This window comes from Pelophylax lessonae (assembly GCF_965119305.1).
Source record: "Pelophylax lessonae genome assembly, chromosome: 12".
Classification (NCBI taxonomy): Eukaryota; Metazoa; Chordata; class Amphibia; order Anura; family Ranidae; genus Pelophylax; species Pelophylax lessonae.
Window position 1 is genome coordinate 78,523,643 of NC_138779.1, and position 20,882 is coordinate 78,544,524.

The 20,882-nt window shown below is 42.6% G+C and overlaps 1 protein-coding gene across 1 annotated transcript in view; it reads right to left on the minus strand.

Annotated features, from left to right (window-relative positions):
• The window catches only part of TNFRSF14 (TNF receptor superfamily member 14), a gene marked incomplete at its 3' end in the record, with an annotated part of 86,223 nt that overhangs the window by 36,495 nt on the left and 28,846 nt on the right, over nucleotides 1-20,882 (minus strand). Inside the window, exons 2-3 of the mRNA XM_082274655.1 lie at nucleotides 9,347-9,428; nucleotides 1,075-1,203 (exon numbers count right to left, since the gene is read on the minus strand). Coding sequence (XP_082130781.1) covers nucleotides 1,075-1,203; nucleotides 9,347-9,428 — 211 coding nt within the window. The remainder of the gene's footprint in view (nucleotides 1-1,074; nucleotides 1,204-9,346; nucleotides 9,429-20,882) is intronic.

Below are 20,882 nucleotides of genomic sequence, written 5' to 3' on the forward strand. Positions count from 1 at the left end.
CAGATCTCGGCCGTTCGAGGAAACACTTCTCCTCTGTTCACCCTGTGAGAAGTGAAGTTCTCTGCTTCCTAAATAGGGTGCCAGATGTGATAATTTTCCTCGGAGAACTGCCGAGAAGTGAAATGAGAAATAAAATCACAGTTTCATAAACGGACACCTTAGTGTCAAATTGTTTGTTTGGGTACAGTGTTGCATTACGGTACAATTTTTCAGTTAAAGTAGCATAGTGCTGAATAACAAAAAACAGCCTGGTCATGAAATGGGTAAGACCTTCCAGAGCCAAAGTGGTTAAAAAGTATTCAGTAATCCATAGGTCTCCAAACTATGGCCCTCCAGTTGTTCAGGAACTACAATTCCCATCATGGCTAGTCATGTCTGTGAATGTCAGAGTTTTACAATGCCTCATGGGACTTGTAGTTCGCAACAGCTGGAGGGCCATAGTTTGGAGATGCCTGCAAGTAGTCTATAATAAATAAAATAAGTGCAAAACTGTTATACAATCATTTGCCACCTAGTAATAAGCTGGTTGAAAGTGAGATTTTGTCATCCTTTTAAGGCTCCATGTACACGGGACGCTGGAAATGGCCGTTTAGGAGCAGTTGGGCGTTTTTTTTAGAAGCCCCTGAACCCATCTACATTTTATCTTATCTGTCCATGTACACCAGGTCGTTTGCGGTCGTTTGCGGGCAGTTGCGTTCAGGGACTTTTTTTAGAAAGCAATTAATTGCGTTCGAACGTGTGTTTCCCGGCGTTTCAAACGCAAAAACGCGACCGAACGCGACCGAACGCGTCCGAACGCGATGACCCGCGTTTGGCGTTCGCGTTTTTCCATTTTAAAGGGGAATAATTTTTTTGACCTTTAGGAACGGTTCTAAACGCAAACGCCCGCAAACGCCCGCAAACGCCCGCTAAACGCGGGTACAAACGCGACCGAACGGACGTTTCAAACGTCCTAAAAATTCCAGCATTCAAAGGGACTTTTAACAACGTCCCGTGTACATGGACCCTAAAGCTAAACATACAAAAAAAATACACCAAAGAGACACAAAGGTTTAGAAAAAAAGTATCACTTGCCAGTATCACACTCTGTACATTTTAAACATTTAGTGACTCCATTGGGATGGTCCATGTATGTTCCTTGGACGCAAGGTATGCACACATTACTGCTAGATATCGAAGTGCAATGAGTTTTCACAACTGTACCTAGGAGGAAAGAAAGGCAAATGCCGTTACTGACTGCATATCCGGCCAGTATCACATTTTGTAAGCAACAGAAACATTTGACTTTGCTAGTAATCAACATTGCAAATAATACTAAATTTAAAGGTGTCAATGTTTAACCCTTCGGTGTTTATCCATCAATTTAAGACCCAGTTTTCTATTACTGTATTCAAACATGAAGACCCAGCTCAGTGCTATTTGTACTGTTTAACCACCTAAGGAACAGGCCTATTTCTGACACTTGTTGTTTACAAGTTAAAATCAGTATTTTTTTCTAGAAAACCTACTTAGATTATTTATATATATATATATTTTTTTTTTTTTTAGCAGAGACCATAGAGAAAAAAAAATGGAGATCGTTGCAATACTTTATGTCACACCATATTTTATCTTACAAACGCAATTTTTTTGGAAACAATACACATTTTTAATTAAAAAATAAGAAAACAGTAAAGTTAGCCCAATTCTTTTCTACAATGTGAAAGAGAATGTTAAGCCGAGTAAATTAATACCTAACATGTTCTACTTCAAAATTTTGCACGCTCGTGGAATGGCGACAAACATTGGTACTTGAAAATCTCCATAGGCGACGATTTAAACATTTCTACAGGTTACCAGTTTAGAGTTACAGAGAAGGATTAGAGCTAGAATTATTGCTCTCTCTCTCTAACGATCACGGCCATACCTCACATGTGTGGTTTGAACACCGTTTACATATATGTGCGCGACTTGAGATCCTAGGTCAAAAAGACCTTAGATCTCACATCTACCCTTAAAAGCAAAAAAAAAAAAAATTCATTTTTCAGCAAGAAAAAAAAAATGGGCTCTTTAAGGCTTTTGGGCGGAAGCCACTTATGATGTGGCTCTGGTCCTCCAAGGTCATAGAGTCAAGTGGGGGCCATCTTGCCCTCACTTTACTTCCTGCCTGGGACTGCAGATCATTTTCCCTGATACTGATAGCTCCGATAGGTGGAAAAAACGACAGGGAGGGGGGGGGGGGGGGGGGGGCGGCATATATCCTGCCGTCCATAAAAGTGATCCCGCTGCAAATCTGCCACTGGGACCACTTTTAAGCAAAAAAAGGATCACCGGCCATGTAAGAAAATACAGGGGTTATGGCAGCTATCTGTGGCCATAACACTGGGGTTTAACGTCAAAGTACCAACATAAAACTGCGGTGGGCGGTCTGGAAGTGGTTAAGACCAGGCCATCTCTGGCACTTTTTGTATACAGTAAAACCTTGGATTGCTAGCATAATTAGTTCCGGAAATGTGCTTGTAATCCAAAGCACTTGTATATCCAATGGAATTTCCCCAAAAGAAATACTGGAAACTTAGATGATTCATTTCACAACCATTTAGTCATATAAAAATCATTGCAGCAATACAAAGTACAGTATAAAGTTTACTGTAAAAATAAAACAAAATAACCTGCACTTTAGGAGCTACAGAGTATAAAACAGAAGAGAGGCGGTTCACACTGCGGTGACCTGAAAGCCGGCACGACTTTGCCAGGCAATTTCCAGCAACTTTGGGGCAACTTCGAAACAACTTCAGGGAATGCCTGGATAAGCTTCATGTAATGTCAGATCCAAATTATATCAATTAAGATAAGATGGTTTTATTCTTCTGCTGTTTGGAGTAGTAGACTCTCACTACCCCTACCCAGCTTCTGCTTGTTTGAGAGACAAATACCATTTGGAGCGCCAGATCCCCACTATTGTACCTGTTTTTGGATCCACTTCTAGGGAGCCCATTCTTGCAGGAATCACTGCCATTCATGATTAGAAAGTTATTTTTATTCTTAAAAACCAACCCCTGTCATCCAAGGCTTTGTATCTTGTGTGTCTGACAGGAAGTTCTGGGAAGCCAGAACACAAAGAACGATGAAATGAGACTAAACAGGTTCTACTGTTGGCAAATCTGAATGGTAGATACCTCTGACATACAATGAATAATCTTGCATTCTTGCATTCCTTCTTCACAGCAAAGATAAGATATTACAATTTGCTGTCTGTTTGAAGCATAACTGAGGCTCCCTAGGCTGTGTTGCCAAAACAACTTCAATGCCTGGGAGTCACTGCAACTCTGATTCGTTGTTCTCCATTGGCATATGTCATTGACCTTGAAGGTCACTGAGGTGAATACACAACAACGTGAATAGATTGTGACCATTGATATGCCAGGTAGCATATGAAAGCTGAAAAGTTTAACTGGCTTTAGCCACCACCAAATGGGACTTGTCTCATATGTGTTGTCACTCTTTCTGGTGCAGGAAGCAAATGTTCTGTTACTTTAGAAAACCTGATTATAAAGTTCGTAACCTTCCAGTAAGTCTAACAGACTGCATGGATTAATGCAGACTACTTCTCTACCATTTTGAGACCATGAGATGCAAACAGATGGGATATGGCTTGTCCCAAGTGAGATACTAATACTGTCTACTGCTCTGAGGGCAACTCTACAGTATTCTCCTGAGTTTCCAGGGCAGTTTCCAGGACTATCACTATTGTAATGGGATTAGTTGGCCTTCCCCAGTTGATTACCCCTTCAAATTTAAACAGAGGCTGAATCTGAATTTTGCCAGGACCTGGAGGATGTTAGGTCACCAGCAGGCTGTTGTCCAAATAAGGAACACCTATAGTCCGACTCCTAACTCATGCAAGATGGCCACTACTGGAAGTAATGTTCTGGAAAATGTCTTGGGTATGTGGAAAGGCCAAAGGTTTTTGAATGAACTTGAAGTGAAACTCTCAAACAGCCCAGTGAAGATATTTGAAGAAGCATGGGTGTACAAAATTTTTTTTATACACATCTGTTAGATCTAGAGACAACCTACAGCTGCCTTATCTGATGGCTTGAGTGATTGACCGCAATCACTCCGTATGAAGTTTTGGATCTTGATCCTTCCTTCTGCCTAATGCCTAAGTCTGCTTTTCGACTAAGAACAATGGATAATATAATCCTTGACATCTTTTGTAGACAAATGGCTCATTCTTGAAATAAGATTTGGTAACATTTACTTAAAGCTTTGACTGCTCTAAAGCCGGGTACACACGGGACGAATGTCAGGAGACATTTGCCGATTCAAAAAAAGTCTGACATTCAGAACGTATGTATGTCATTCTGTTCTGTCAGACAAGCACGCTGGAAAACCAGCAGCCGACCGACTCCTGATCAGCACTATTAGCCAATGGTGGAAAGCGCTGATCGGAGTGTTCTGGCGGGAGGGCCGTCCCCCTGTCAGTACACAATAGCTCAGCGGGGGGAGATCGCTGTACTTACTTTCCATAGTGAGTACAGCGGCTTCCACCAGAGCTGGATGAGTTGGAGAAGAGGAAATAAAATTCCAATGACCTCCTTATTGCACAGGACCCACGAATCCTGAACCAACTCTGCCCAAATGTGCATAAAATTTCTGCAATCCGACACCTACTGGGCAAGTTGGGATGAAGAAGAACTTTGCTGCTCCTAGGGAAGAGCAGACTTGGAATTAGGCAAACAAAGAAAGACATTTATGTGTTCTTTCATTCTCTACTACAGCTCTTCTCAGGTCTATCCTCTCACCAACTGGCCTTTTGCCTATCCTCTGGGCTGTGGTGACTTAATATAAAGGATTAATCCCCATTCTAGATATCACTGAATCCAACTTGAACAGCAGTCAATTAGACTTAGAAGAGGTATATGCAGTCTGTGAGTTAAGCCATAGGGCTTGATTGACCACAACGGAATACTAGAGGAACAGCATATAGCATCTATAGTGGGTACACTGCAACGCTGGCCACTTTAATTTCACTCAGGGACCAAACACCATAGAGATTTCATTACTGGCCAACTTTTGGAGAGTTTAAAGTGGAGCTGCACCCAAAAGGGGAAGTTCCGCTTTAAGGACTTGTTCACCGCTCCTCTTAAACAATTAGCACTTTTGAGGAGGGGGGGAATGCAGGTACCCGATTTTGACAGATACCACTTCCCACTCTCCTTCCTCCCTCCCCCTGCAGTCTTAGACTGCAGACTACATTCACCGTTCACGATGCGCAGCGCAACTAGAGCATGCCCAGTGGGCACCCGGCTGTGAAGCCGTAAGCTGTCACAGCCAGGTGCCCATAGTGAAGATGCCGACATCAGGGACCGAAGACAGCAGGTGAGTCTGCCTGGGGTGAGCTCACCGCTGGATCGTGGGACAGGCGAGTGGCTGTTATTTGAAAGTCAACAGCTACAATTTTTGTAGCTGCTGACTTTATTTTTACCACAGATAGCTGAAACTCCTCTTTAATAAAGCTGTGACCTTGCCCTATTTCAAACTTATTCAGCCTCTGTGTGTTTTTTTAGGGGGAAACAAGGTAGCCTACCCGGCTACTAACTAATAACACTGTTTCACTTATTCCATCAGCTCATCCCCACAGCTATTGCCTTTTGTATCAATTGACCCTCCCCTTTAGATTGTAAGCTCTAAGGAGCAGGGTCCTCTGATTCCTTTTGTTCCAAATTGTATTGTAACTGTAATGTCTGCCTTAATTTTGTTAAGCGCTGCGCAAACTGTTGGCGCTATATAAATCCTGTATAATAATAATTGGTTTATTGGATGGTCATATATGAGCCTATGTTTCTAAGCAGTCATTATTAACCACATTTATTGCGGGCGGCTGGCCGGCACGAGCAGGGTGGATGACGTACATGTATGTCATCCAGTTGGTTCTTGGTTGAGGGGTGCGCAGAATGGCACTCCTGCGGATTGCGGACCCCAGTACCCAGCTACCTTTAGCGACTGGGTGATCATGAAATTGCTATGCGATCACATGATCACAGTATCAACAAAGCTGCTATGAATTAATTTCATTCATAACAGCTGTGTTTCCTGCAGAATGATGCTGTAATTGGCTCACGGCTATCACATCACATAGTAGAAAAAAAATGATTAAAAAATGTTTAATAAATTGAATTTAACAAAATGTAATTTTTTTTTTTACTAGTCAGTATCCCTGATCACCACCACACCAGTCATATGATAATGCTGTGCTGTACTGCACTGGTGACAGTAAGTAAAAAAAAAAAAAAAATATGTATATATATATATATATATACACACACACACACACACACACACACACAGTGCATTGCGAAAGTATTCGGCCCCCTTGAACTTTTTGACCTTTTGCCACATTTCAGGCTTCAAACGTAAAGATATAAAACTGTCATTTTTTTGAAGAATCAACAACAAGTGGGACACAATCATGAAGTGGAACGACATTTTTTGGATATTTCAAACTTTGTTAACAAATAAAAAACTGAAAAATTGGGTGTGCAAAATTATTCAGCCCCTTTACTTTCAGTGCAGCAAACTCTCTCCAGAAGTTCAGTGAGGATCTCTGAATGATCCAATGTTGACCTAAATGACTAATGATGATAAATAGAATCCACCTGTGTGTAATCAAGTCTCCGTATAAATGCACCTGCACTGTGATAGTCTCAGAGGTCCGTTTAAAGCGCAGAGAGCATCATGAAGAACAAGGAATACACCAGGCAGGTCCGAGATACTGTTGTGGAGAAGTTTAAAGCGGGATTTGGATACAAAAAGATTTCCCAAGCGTTAAACATCCCAAGGAGCACTGTGCAAGCGATAATATTGAAATGGAAAGAGTATCAGACCACTGCAAATCTACGAAGACCTGGCCGTCCCTCTAAACTTCCAGCTCATACAAGGAGAAGACTGATCAGAGATGCAGCCAAGAGGCCCATGATCACTCTGGATGAACTGCAGAGATCTACAGCTGAGGTGGGAGACTCTGTCCATAGGACAACAATCAGTCGTATACTGCACAAATCTGGCTTTTATGGAAGAGTGGCAAGAAGAAAGCCATTTCTTAAAGATATCCATAAAAAGTGTCGTTTAAAGTTTGCCACAAGCCAGCTGGGTGACTCACCAAACATGTAGAAGAAAGTGCTCTGGTCAGATGAAACCAAAATCAAACTTTTTGGCAACAATGCAAAACACAGCTCATCAGCCTGAACACACAATCCCCACTGTCAAACATGGTGGTGGCAGCATCATGGTTTGGGCCTGCAGGGACAGGGAAGATGGTTAAAATTGATGGGAAGATGGATGGAGCCAAATACAGGACCATTCTGCAAGAAAACCTGATGGAGTCTGCAAAAGACCTGAGACTGGGACAGAGATTTGTCTTCCAATGATCCAAAACATAAAGCAAAATCTACAATGGAATGGTTCACAAATAAACATATCCAGGTGTTAAAATGGGCAAGTCAAAGTCCAGACCTGAATCCAATCGAGAATCTGTGGAAAGAACTGAAAACTGCTGTTCACAAACGCTCTCCATCCAACCTCACTGAGCTCGAGCTGTTTTGCAAGGAGGAATGGGCAAAAATTTCAGTCTCTCGATGTGCAAAACTGATAGAGACAGCGACTTACAGCTGTAATCGCAGCAAAAGGTGGCGCTACAAAGTATTAAATTAAGGGGGTTGAATAATTTTGCACGCCCAATTTTTCAGTTTTTTTATTTGTTAAAAAAGTTTGAAATATCCAATAAATTCCGTTCCACTTCATGATTGTGTCCCACTTGTTGATTCTTCAAAAAAAAATACAGTTTTATATCTTTATGTTTGAAGCCTGAAATGTGGCAAAAGGTCGAAAAGTTCAAGGGGGGCGAATACTTTTGCAATGCATTGTGTATATATATATATATATATATATATATATATATATATATATATATATATATATATATAATCTATATATATATATTTATTTCTTTATTTTCCAAAAAATTGTGACAAAAAACTGCAACTTCAACAAATTGGCAATGTCTCTTACTAAATGCCTCAGACTGTCTACTTTCCAAAAAGTTAATTTTGGGAAATTTATACTGTCCTGTCCTTTTAAGGGCATTAAGTAAGGAGATAGGCAGTCAGTACATCAGGACTGATCAATTTCAAACTTTTAAATATTTATATATAGCATAGATTGTAGACGCTATAAGTTTAACGCAAACTACCAACTAATGCACACTTATTGGGATTTTTTTTTACCAAAGACATGTAGCAGGGTACATTTTGGCCTAAATTTATGAAGAAATTTGATTTTATTGGATATGTTTTTTAAATATATAGCAAAAAAATAAAAAAAACTGTCTTCTACATCACGTTGATGTATCCTTGTTCTCATGTATGTTTTTTTTTAAATTCAAATAAAAGTGTATTGATTGAAAAAAAAAAAATAAATAAAAAACCTGCCATGATCAAATACCACCAAAAGAAAGCTGTATTTGTGTGAAAAAAATTGATATAAATGTTATTTGAGTACAGTGTTGCATGAGGATGCAATTGCCAGTTAAAGCGGAGTTCCGGCCACCAAAAAAAATTTCAATGAAAATCCGCCCGGGACAGTCAGGGCTAGTGCATTCCACAATGGCTAGCCTCTGATCTGTCCCGGTTCGCACTTACCTTTTAGAAGAAATACTTACCTTGAAAATTTCTTCTCCAGCACTGCCATCTCAGGTGTGGGCAGTTGAAGCCAGCGCGATCCTCTTCTGCGTCCTCTTCCGTGCTCTTCGGTCCCACGATGCACTGCGCCGGCCCCGCCGTCACTTCCGGGGCTGCAGCGTCATCCCTGCACAGCTTCTGGGCATGCCCAGAAGCTGTTTAGCAAGGTATGACGCGCCTGCACCGGAACTGACGTCGGGGCCGGTGCAGGCGCATTGATTCCTGGGAGCGATGACGTTCAGTTCCCAGGAATCATTGCAAAGTGGAAGTGATGGCGCAGGCCGCGGCCGCCAAGTGAGGAGGTGAAAGAAAGGTGAGTATATTTTTCTGCAATTACAAGGTAAGTAAAAAAAAAAAAAAAAATCGTAATTATCCATTTCCTTTTCAGGTGACCTAGAAGCAAGCGGATGGCCCAAAATCGACTATGTCGATTTTGGGGCCGGAACTCCGCTTTAAAGGAGCAAGAATAGCAAAAATGGCCTGGTCATGAAGGGGGTAAAACCTTCCAGAGCTTAAGTGGTTAAACTTTAGTTGTTGAGTAAAAATGAAGAACTCATGATTGTGAGGACAACTGTAAATTCTGAAGATAAAGCGGTTGTGAACATGGAATTTTACATCTCACTTACCTATGTGACACATTGGACAGCATAAATCATTAATCTTATATTCTCCAGGAGGGCAGTCTGCAGCTAGTGAAGTAGAGATTACCTGTTTGGAAAATTAAAAGAAATTATGCAAAGAATAAAGACAGTAAAGTATATAACACTTGGCAGGGGGAAACATGTTGTGGTACATAAGGGAGGGTAAGAGGGGGAGTAGCATACATACCACCTCATACTCAACATGCATGTAAGCCATTTAAAATAAACAGGTGTATATTTACCTGCTCTGTGCAAAGAAATTGCACAGAGCGGCCCCAAACCTCCCTTTTCTGGGGCCCCACACCGACATTCCCAGCTCCTCCCCTCCGTCGAGTTCCCCCATAGAAAACCGCTTTCTATGTGGGCACTCGTGTGGACTTGATCCCGAGCCTCACTGTCTGCATCTATAGATGAAGCCTGCGGAACTCGGCCCCGCCCCCCCAAACCCTTGCCACTGGCTTTGATTGACAGCATGGAAAGAAATGGTATAAAATGTTTAGGATTTAGAACCATTTTTAGTAACCCTAACTCAACGGTCATATAATGAGACATAGGTTTGTGTCTCTATCTCTTTGTGTGAGGGCAGCCAGTGTGGTAGTGAAGCATTAGTCCATAGTTATTTTCAAGCAATTTTTACAGAAGGATGTGTTTGCTGCGTGCGTGGATGATAGTTTGAATTCAAGCCAGCCTGTGTAGGTATGAAAAAATTGAAGTTTCTATAATTGTGTGGTAATTCTTTCATTAGGTGATATCAATTAAGCTATTCCAGCCATTCTGTGATCGATGGAGGTTGATTTGTTTTCCAATGTCTGCACATTAACCATTTGACTGCAATGAGGATGTGTGGTATCACTGATAATCTGTAGGTGTGTGAGGAGGATATGATGTTGTGGAAGCGACACTGCCAAGGGTCTTGTCCAATATTCCTGCATGATGGGACACTGCCAATTTATGTGGGTAAAAGTACCCAAAGTTTTGCACCACTTCCAACAGTTGGCTGTAACTGGGGATGTCCTTGGTTTTGGAACCCATAGATGAGGTACAGTATGTGATAGTTTTGGGAGATGCAGTGTATTAAAAATGCAATATGGAGAGATTTTTTTTGTTTTATTATAGCACTCGGGATAAAATTAATACAACCGGAATTTAAAAAATATATTTCATTTACTGATTTGAAGCTTGGTAATGGCATAGAGGAGCACAATGCATGTTTGGAAGCCAGAAAACATAGTTTCAGACTACATAAGAGATCACTCAAGATATAGATAGTACGGTTATTATAACAGAATCCCACTTCACAGATAAAAATGCAGTTAAAATGTTTCGTAGATAACATCCTCGTCCCCGGGACCAGCAGTAAAAGGGTTACAAGGTGTCCAGTATTTTTGTAATATTCATTAATGTGTTTTTTCAAAGCCATCCAGGATATAACAACTATTTACATTGTAATCTCATAAATGACTGCTTTCATGGAGGCTGAGAGATAATTGTATAAAAGCACCCACACCCAACAAAATAATACATACAATTATACTTACATAATAGAACACAAGTAAAGCCTGGCAAATAATAACATGCAAAAATTCCTAATTGCTCCTGCAGGAGGCCACTCAGGCAAAAGAATCCTGAGAAAAGGGGAAAGGAAAAGCGAAGAAAGGAAATTAGTATCCCTTCCCCATCATGGGTTACCACCAGTAATTCAAAACCCAGCAGATGTACGAAAGAAGTACTTACCAGGACTACAATATGTCCTGTCATAAGGTGGTGAAGGTAAATGGGAGTGATCTCCCACATGCCTCCGGTCAGGGAACATGCCTTGAAAAAGCTACCCCCAACATCTTTCCAGCTAAAGTAAGGTTACCAGATTTTGAAATGAAATCCAAGGACACCCTACTGACCACACCCACAAATTCACACCCCCATTTGCAGATACACCCACAGTATCACACCTAAACTGAACAAAAAAAGTTGAGAAGGGAATTGTTGCAAATTGTGGGTGTGGTTAAATTGTAGTAACAGTGGGTAGGGGTTTAAAGAGCCTGGTTAAATTAAATCTGAACCTATAGTTGTATAAGGGTAGGGAATTGGCACTGCCCAAGGGGGAGTTAGGTAGGTGCAATCCAGTAATTATCACGGATAATAAATAGTAAATAAATATAAATGTAAATATAAATGTGGTCTGTTCACAAAGATAAACATTTATAAAAAATGTATATAAAAATTGGTATGTAAAAAAAGTTACATAAAATAGTTAATAATCACAATATGAATGCATAAATCTAGATTAGGTGTAGTGGTGCAATCAAATAAGGTGCCTCTGTGATATAAGTGCAAAGTGATGGTGACTGTGAAAGGTAAAATGAATCCATGATATTAAGCAAATAAAATTATAAAATTATATATATGAAAAGTAATAGCAATATTGCAATAAATCAGGTGGCAATTAGCGAATAAATAATTTTATTTTATTAATAAAGTGCCACAGTGTTCCCTCGATAAATACGTACACTGGAGATAGTGCAAAGTGAATGGTGAAAAAAAATGATGATTTCCAGTGAATCAAGGAGAAAAGCGAGAACAAAAGAAGGAGAGGGGAAAAGAAGAGTGCAAATACAAGTATGCACAATAGACTCTCCTAAATTATAAGTGCAAAAATTAGAACATATTGAAATGATTTTTGAAAATTCTAGAAATAAAGTTCATATGTGAAAGTGCTTGGTCTTCAAGTGGTAATTTCAAAATCTTCATGCACAAAAGAGAGTCCCCAGGGTGGTTGTAAACAAGATTGCACTCACCAGAGTGCCCAACCCCACACAGGGGTGTTAGGCAGGGTATATTTAAGCTGTATACCACAGCATGGAGATGTATGCTCCTAATGGTCCTCTACTTCAGTGCTTCTCTATGCCAGAGGGCGAGGAAAGGGACAGTGCTGTGCTCCAATATTCAGCCTGTTCCCAGTTAATACTCTGGTGGTGGTATGTATGGAATGAACAAGGGGGGACATATAGTGTAATACCGTAGGGTACTTTATTAAAGCAAATAAAAGAAAGGTACTCACATTGTTTTAGTATATTTACAGCATGTAAAATATATCCCTCTGCGGGGAGAAATCATGCAGGCAGCCGGCAGTGGTGTGTGTAGTAGTTCTGGAACGCTATGCGTTCCACGGCAATTCAGAATCGGGAAGTGATGCAACTACGCTGTACGCTTTTTGTCATAGGCGTCCTCAACGCTGATGAGGACATCTATGATGAAACGCAGTAACTTGCTCTCATTAAAGACTGTGACCGAGACCTAGAAATAGATCGAGCACACAGACTCCCCAAACCTCCCCACCTCCCTGAATCAAAACCCAGGGAGGTGTTGGCACGTATTTACTTTTTTTACCACTAAAGAAAAAGTGATGGCCTCGACGAAGCGCACGCAAAACCTCCCCGAACCATTCTCTGCTATCAAGCTCTATGCAGACCTGTCAAAAACAACAATGAATACCATGCGGCAACTTGCGACTATAACAAAGGCACTGCAAAACCATCATATCACATATAAATGAGGTTTCCCTCTCAAATTGCTGATTAAGTATCAAAACAAAACCTACGTTGTCAGATCCTTAGAGGGAGGTCTCAAACTCTTAAGGGAATGGCGTATCATACCTCAGGAAACCTTGGCCTCAAATGACCTCAGATGGACACTAGCTGGCCCAGTCAACATGGCTGACGAACATGGTGTACCCATTGTAAATGTAAAAAACGTGCGGCGCTATCAGTGCATAATGACATAAATTATAAAATCATAAACATTGTGTATGGTGGTGAAAAGTGCATACAATAGTGAACATATTTGAAGAAAATGTGTCCATATAACAATCTTCAAAGAAGGAATTCACTAAAAGTGGTGTTAAATGAAAGGAACCACAAGTCCCAGCAAGCAGATGTAATCCAGACTCCTCGTATAGTAAAAAGCAGGAAGAGATCACCCGTTGGGTAAAGGCACACCAATTAGCAGCTTACCAGATCTCAGTGGCCACCCAAACTAATGGAGAGGCCAGAAGTGCTTAACACAGGGCTAACCAAAAAACACCAGGTGTCAATCCTCAAAGGGTCATGATAGAGATGCATTCACGAGAAGGTGCATGGGAACCGTATGGGTAAAAAGGATAACAAAGGCACATAGCGTGATACTGTTATAAAATTACAATCTAGTTTTTTAAAAAGGTGCATTCACGTGACATTAGAACAGTCAGGCATATCCATATAGTAACGCTGGTAATGGTAGAAGCAGCGGTGAACCCGCACTCATAGAAGCAAAAACAGCTGGCTAATGGGGCATGGCAACGTCACGTCTGGTACCGCCCAACCAGTTTCGTCATAGGTTGACGTCTTCAGCCTCTAACGATCGAATCCAAAGAACTGCACAACTTATAAAATGTCAGTTAAGCTCCTCTCACTGTATGCAAAAGGGTTAAACAGCCTACAGAATAGATCAACCTTGCAAAGAGAAGCCACCAAACAACAGGCTGACATTGTCATTATACGGGAGACCCACTTCGCTATAACTAAAACCCCACCGCTGAAACTAAAATGTTATGACCAGATCTTCCTGGCCTCAGACCCCAAGAACAAAAACAGAGTCCTTATTTCAATCAGAAACAGCCTATAATTCCAACACCTCCACTCATACCCGAACCGCCAAGGCCGATTCTTTATCCTGATCGGCAAGATAGGACAAACCACCTACCCCGGCCAACATATATGGCTTAAATACAAAAAAAATTCAGTTTTACAAAGATCTCCTTAAAAAAATCGCCAAACTTAAAAAAGGCAGCCTTATCCTAGGAGGAGACTTTAACATAGTAGCTGACCCAACATTGGACTCTTCCCCCCACACGTGACAACCAAGGGCCGCGTTAAATCTTCTGCTCCGCACAGCTGACCTCTTTGATGTATGGAGGTGCCAACATGGAATAGAAAAAGACTTCACATACTTCTCCCCATCCCAATTATCATACTCACCTATGTTTGTTGTTGACAGAAGAACACTACACAAAGTTAAAAGCGCAGACATCGGAACTATCTCATGGTCTGATCATGCCCCATTTACAATTCTCCTAGAATAGAACAGACAAGGGCCACTACAACTATGGAGACTCAACCCCCATCTACTGGAGAACAAAGAACTTTCAAAAGAGATAATCCGGGAACACCACTCCTTTTTTGCTCTAAATGATCTACCGCACACCGACCAATGTACATTGTGGGCAATGTATAAAGCCTTCATACGTGGGATCTTTATCAAATTAACTAGACGACTGAGAAGTCAGAGGAACAGGCAGATTGATAACATCATGCTCCAAATTGACGATCTAGAAAAACAAAACAAAACCCTTCCCTCTCTCAAACTCTCCGGAGAAATCCAAGAATTGAGACAAAGACTCAGGTCACTCCTTCTATACAAGATTGAAAAAAAACATCCAATATACTAAAGCCAACTACTACGCACTAGGTAATAGAGCAGGTACACTACTGGCCTGTAGAGTTAAAGCACAACGCTTAAAAACAAAAATCCACTCCCTCATCCTCGCAACGACTACTAACTGACCCTCAGGACATTGCGAACGCCTTTGGTACATACTACTCATCACTATACAACCCTAAAACACGACCCCTCGACCCCACAACCATTGGAAAAATATATCAGTGAATTTCTACAATCCATACCCAATCTTATGCCCTCACAAGTAGAGTCTTTGTCCCAACCTTTTTCCGCTGAGGAAATCAAAACTACCATAAACAAGCTACCCCTTCACAAATCTTTGGGAGAGGATGGATTTTCAAACGAACACCTTAAAGACATCATTTCTCCCAGACTAATGACTGCAGGATCCTCTGGCTCCCTGCCTATAGATATGCTAAGATCTATTATTGTGACAATCCCTAAACCTGACAAGGATCCCTCCTCAACCGCAAACTACAGACCTATATCACTTCTAAACACAGCCATTAAAATCCTACTAAAAAAGACTACTACCTATCCTCCCCTACCTAATACACCCTGACCAAGTTGGGTTTATCCCAGGTCAACAGGCTCCTGATGCCACAAGAAGGATGCTAAACCTTACCCAGCATGCCACAAGAACAAAAACGCCTTCTCTGCTCCTATCACTGGATGCAGAGAAGGCGTTCAATAGGATACACTAGGGTTTTCTAAAATCAGTCCTGGCCAGATTCAGTATCACCGGGTAGCTGCAATCAGTGATTATCTCCCTGTACTCCAACCCCACAGCCAGAGTTCTGTCTGGAGGAACCCTGTCCTCGCCATTCAACATATCTAAAAGGCACACGCCAAGGATGCCCCCTTTAACTGCTTATATTTGTTTTGCTGAAGGAACCCCTTGCAACAAAAATTAGAATCGGACCAAATATCACAGGGATCCTCTGCAACAAAACAGAACTTAAGATAAGCTTATTTGCAGATGACGTGATCTTAATGATGACCAATCCTCTCCAATCTTTACAAGAGATACGTAACATTATAGATCAATTTAGCAAAGTGTCCTACTACAAGCTCAACATTACCAAATCGGTCATACTGCCCCTTTGTCTTCCTCCAATCCTAGAATATAAACTTAAACGTTCCATCCTATACAAATGGATGACTGACTCCATCCCATACCTAAGCATACAATTGGCACCCACTAAAAAACAAATTTTTACACTTAACTTCCAATCCTTCCTCCAAAAACTTCCCCTTCTCTTGAAATCACTTCACTCCACTGGACTCTCCAGATTGGGCAGAATTGCAGTTCTCAAAATGATCATACTCCCAAAAATCTTCTACTTGTTCCGCACAATAATTATACCCCTTCCACAACCCTTTCTCTTGTCCGTCCAAAGACACTTCTCAAGATTTATATGGGAAAAAGGCCCACCAAGACGCACTAACTATAAACTAACTAGACACCATAAAAAAGGGGGAGCTGGGCTACCCCATATACACAGCTACTACCACGCTACCATCTTGGACCAACTCCATTACTGGTGGCACCCTATTACCGAAAAAAATTTGGTCACAAATGGAACCCTCATTCCCAAAAAACAGACACCCTACAGACAACCTTCTCCTCACATTAGCAAGAAGCCTCCGATCCCTACAAAATACCTTCTCGTCCATTACATGATCCCTACCCCCTACCAATTATCTAAAATATTCCCTGGCAGCCCGTCTTGCTGCTGGAGACAATGTGAGAGCATAGGCTCTATTGCACATATTATATGGTTCTGCAACTCCCTTTCATCCTACTGGAGACAATTTTTTTTCATTGATTTCTACCATCTCCCGAGTCCCCACCCCACCAACCAGGGCTGCTGTAAGAAATCATGGGCCCCGTACAGCCTACCTGACAGGGCCACTTCAATCACGCCCTTGACCCCACCCCTGTCCCCACCCTTGACCCCGTCTGGAAACAAAATGCAGGTTTGTTGCTGTTTACACATGCGTGCGGGGACAATGTGTGCAATTGCGCACAAGCACCAAAGAGCAGGGGCAGTATAAATTTCTTTTAAATTGTATTTTATTAAAAATGTAAAAAATTCACTCCGTATCTTTAATTTTTTTTCTTTCTTTTTTTGCTTTTACAAGAAATAAAAATTGTGATAGCATGGGCCATAACAGGTCCTCTTTTTTGAGAGATGTTGGGTCTTTTAGACCCTGTATCTGTCCTCTGGCCTCCAAAGCATCCGAATAAACCGAGATGGGTTTGATCAGATGCTTGTTCAAGCCGGAAATGGCTTGTTTACGTCAGACCGAAACCGGAAGCGAAATCCTTGTCGCTTCGGGTTTCTGACATCGCACAGTGGGCAGAAAGACATCCATCCCTCTCACTGTGTCCCAGGAACCGAATGCTACTAGTCACATCTTGAAGGCAGGGGTGGGACCCCGTTCCGCTGCCTGTAAAAGTAATCCAGGGGCTTCTTAGTCACTAGAATTAATTTACTCTGTACAGAATTGCTGGGGCTAAAAAATTATCTCTGCATCATTGCTGCAGTGATAACCCAAATATCACCTTTTCAATCTAGTGACGTACAGATACGTTGCTGGACAGGAAGTGGTTTGGGGGTGGTAAAAATGCAGCTCCACTGCAAGTTTACTGCTCCCCCAACTGAAGTGTAAAGAAGCATCTCACTGTCTTATGATCATTAGCATTACAAAAATCATCACAGGCAGCACAGTAAGCTTGTGCTCTATCATGTCTCTATGTCACATGGCTGCTTGCTGACTGTGTTAACTTACGGCTGTACTGAGTGTTACAGAGTGTAACCCAGCACAGCCATAACAAAGCCATAACAAAGCCAGCACCCTCAGCACCCATGTGACATGGAGCCATGATAGAGCACCAGCTTACTGTGCTGGCCGTAATGCTAATGATAACCTGCTGTGTTGGGAGATACACAATAGGACATAGTGAGGATTCTATGCTCTAATATTCACTCACTGTGTCCAGCGCAGCCACGATCTTCTTCATATGCTCCGGCCGGTACTAATTGAGTAGCAGGGCGGCATGGTGTACATGCGCCCCGAAAATGAAGAAAAAGTCCCTTGTCTGTGCACACTTGGGCCCCTCTGTTTACCTGATGGGGCCCAGGAAAATGGTATAACCCCGCTCCATAAACAAGTAGGAGCAGGGTAGAAGTTTTGCAAGCCCAATTTTTTTATTTTTTTTATTTAATGCAGCAATAAACTGTAATGGTGCCTGGGCCTCACAGTGTTGCTGATAGGACCGGGCCCGGTACAACAGGACTGGTTGTACTGCCCTATCAGTGGCCCTGCCGCCAACCCCGTCCCTGGCCCTCCTACACATTGGCCTGGAAAAATTTCCCCTAGCTCCAGAACTGTTGTGGTTCATCTCCTACTAGCGGCTAAAACCAACATTACCAGATTATGGAAATCTTCAAACACCCCCTCCATTACTAGCACAATTGCTGACCTTAATCACCAATGTGAAATGGAAAAAATATTTGCCAGAAAGAATATGCAGACAGATAAATTCCACTCACACTGGGATGCATTGCTACAACACCCGAAGTGTAAAGTATATGGTTGATCTAAATAGTTATGAACTAGCTGCTTACTTATGCTCTTACTGAATTTGATGGTTCTTAAAGCGGAGTTCCGGCCTATTTTGCAACTTTAGTGATTCCTGGAGTGCTCGCTATGCTGATCAACAATTGGGCTTTTTCAATTTTTTTTTCGGGGGTCCTTCCCTTATTTTCAGTGTATTTTTAATTGTACTTCCTCCTTCTCCCCTCTCTGTGGCCGCGGCCGCCGACATCACTTCTTCCTTTGCATTGCATACTGGGAGCTGTTTGTCATCACTCCCAGGAGGCTGGAATCAGGAAAAACTCCCAGAACACTCCCTGGAATCAGGAAGAAGGACACAGCAGATTACACTGCGGCTTAAGATGCCCACATCCAAGATGGACGCACCCAGACAGCATTTTTAAAAGTAAGATTTTGGCTAAAATCCAATACTGTACACCTTGTAAGTATGAGAATAGCGGTTCTGTAAAGGGCGATGGATTCGTATTATAGGGGTATTTTTAGTTAAAAAAGGTATTTGAGGCCAGAACTCCGCTTTAAACCCTCCACGTGGGAATATGGGGATCCCACCTCTTCCCCCTCTCCCCCCCTCTCTTCCCCCTGCCTATTCCTCCACCCTCCCTCCAATCCCCTTAACCACCCCCCCCACCCCTCATCTGATTTGAACACTTGAAAATAGATTCATACAGGTATGAGACCAGTCTCCGGACAAGAATCCTGAACTGTCAATGATAAATGTAAACCTGTCGAACTCCTACTTGGCGGAACATCTGTACATTACATTGTAATGCTGTACCATTTCTTATGTTAAACACTAATAAAGTTAAAAAAATGTACAACAACTTGTAGAAGTAAATTTTCTTCTACTGATCCAACCATATGATTTTATGATATACCATTTTTGCATAATTTGATATACCATCAGTGGCGGCCTGTGCATAGGGGGCGCCAGGGCGCCGCCCCCCCTAAAAAAAGAAAAAAAAATTTACAAAAAGAACAATAAAGTTTTTATTAAAAAAAAATTGCGTTCGCCGGCCTATGTGGAGGCTGTGGGGGGGGGGGGGTGGGGTTTACGACCCAGAAAGGTGCCGATTGGCTGCCTTCTGGGGGCGTAACCTGGGCGCAGGGCACAGCGCTAGGACACCCCCACTTTCGTGATATCCTGGCTGTGATTGGTCCAGTCTCCAGCCTGGACCAATCATCATCCAGGACATCCTGCTGACGTCACAATGGGGGCGGTGCCGATGCGTGCATCAGTCACTCACCGTCATCGCCACTCACCTTCCCGCCGGTTCCCGCCGCAGAGAAGAGGAGAGGCCGAGACGAGGGAGAAGCCGCTCACTTTCCCGCCGCCGCAGAAGAGGACGAAGTATCGAGGAGGGGAGAAGCCGGGAGCCGAGCCGCCGCCAGGTAAGTGCATTAAATTGAAGGGAGCATGCACGCTGGTCTCTGCATTGATTGTCGGACAATGCTGTGGGCACTCTGCAATCATTGGGGTACAATGCTGTGGGCACTCTGCAATCAGGGGTACAATGCTGTGGGCACTCTGCAATCATTGGGGTACAATGCTGTGGGCACTCTGCAATCATTGGGGTACACTGCTGTGGCACTCTGCAATCATTGGGGTACAATGCTTTGGCACTCTGCAATCATTGGGGTACAATGCTGTGGGCACTCTGCAATCATTGGGGTACAATGCTGTGGCACTCTGCAATCATTGGGGTACAATGCTGTGGGCACTCTGCAATCATTGGGGTACAATGCTATGGGCACTCTGCAATCATTGGGGTACAATGCTATGGGCACTCTGCAATTATTGAGGTACAATGCTGTGGCACTCTGCAATCATTGGGGTACAATGCTGTGGGCACTCTGCAATCATTGGGGTACAATGCTGTGGGCACTCTGCAATCATTGGGGTACAATGCTGTGGCACTCTGCAATCATTGGGGTACAATGCTGTGGCACTCTGCAATCATTGGAGTGCAATGCTGTGGCACTCTGCAATCATTGAGGACAATGCTGTGGCGCTCTGCAGTGATTGGGGACAATGCTGTGGTGCTCTGCAGTGATTGGGGACAATGCTGTGGCGCTCTGCATTGAAAGGGGCTCGCACGCTGAACTCTGCATTGATGGGGGCACGGAACAGTGTTCATTGCATTGAAGGGGGCACAGCACAGTTGCATTGAAGGGGGCACGCATGCTGAACTCTGCATTGTGGGGGCACAGCACAGTGTTCATTGCATTGAAGGGGGCACAGCACAGTGTTTATTGCATTGAAGGGGTCACAGCACAGTGTTTATTGCATTGAAGGGGGCACAGCACATTGTTCGTTGCATTGAAGGGGGCACAGCACAGTTGCATTGAAGGGGGCATGCACGCTGAACTCTGCATTGTGGGGGCACAGCACAGTGTTCATTGCATT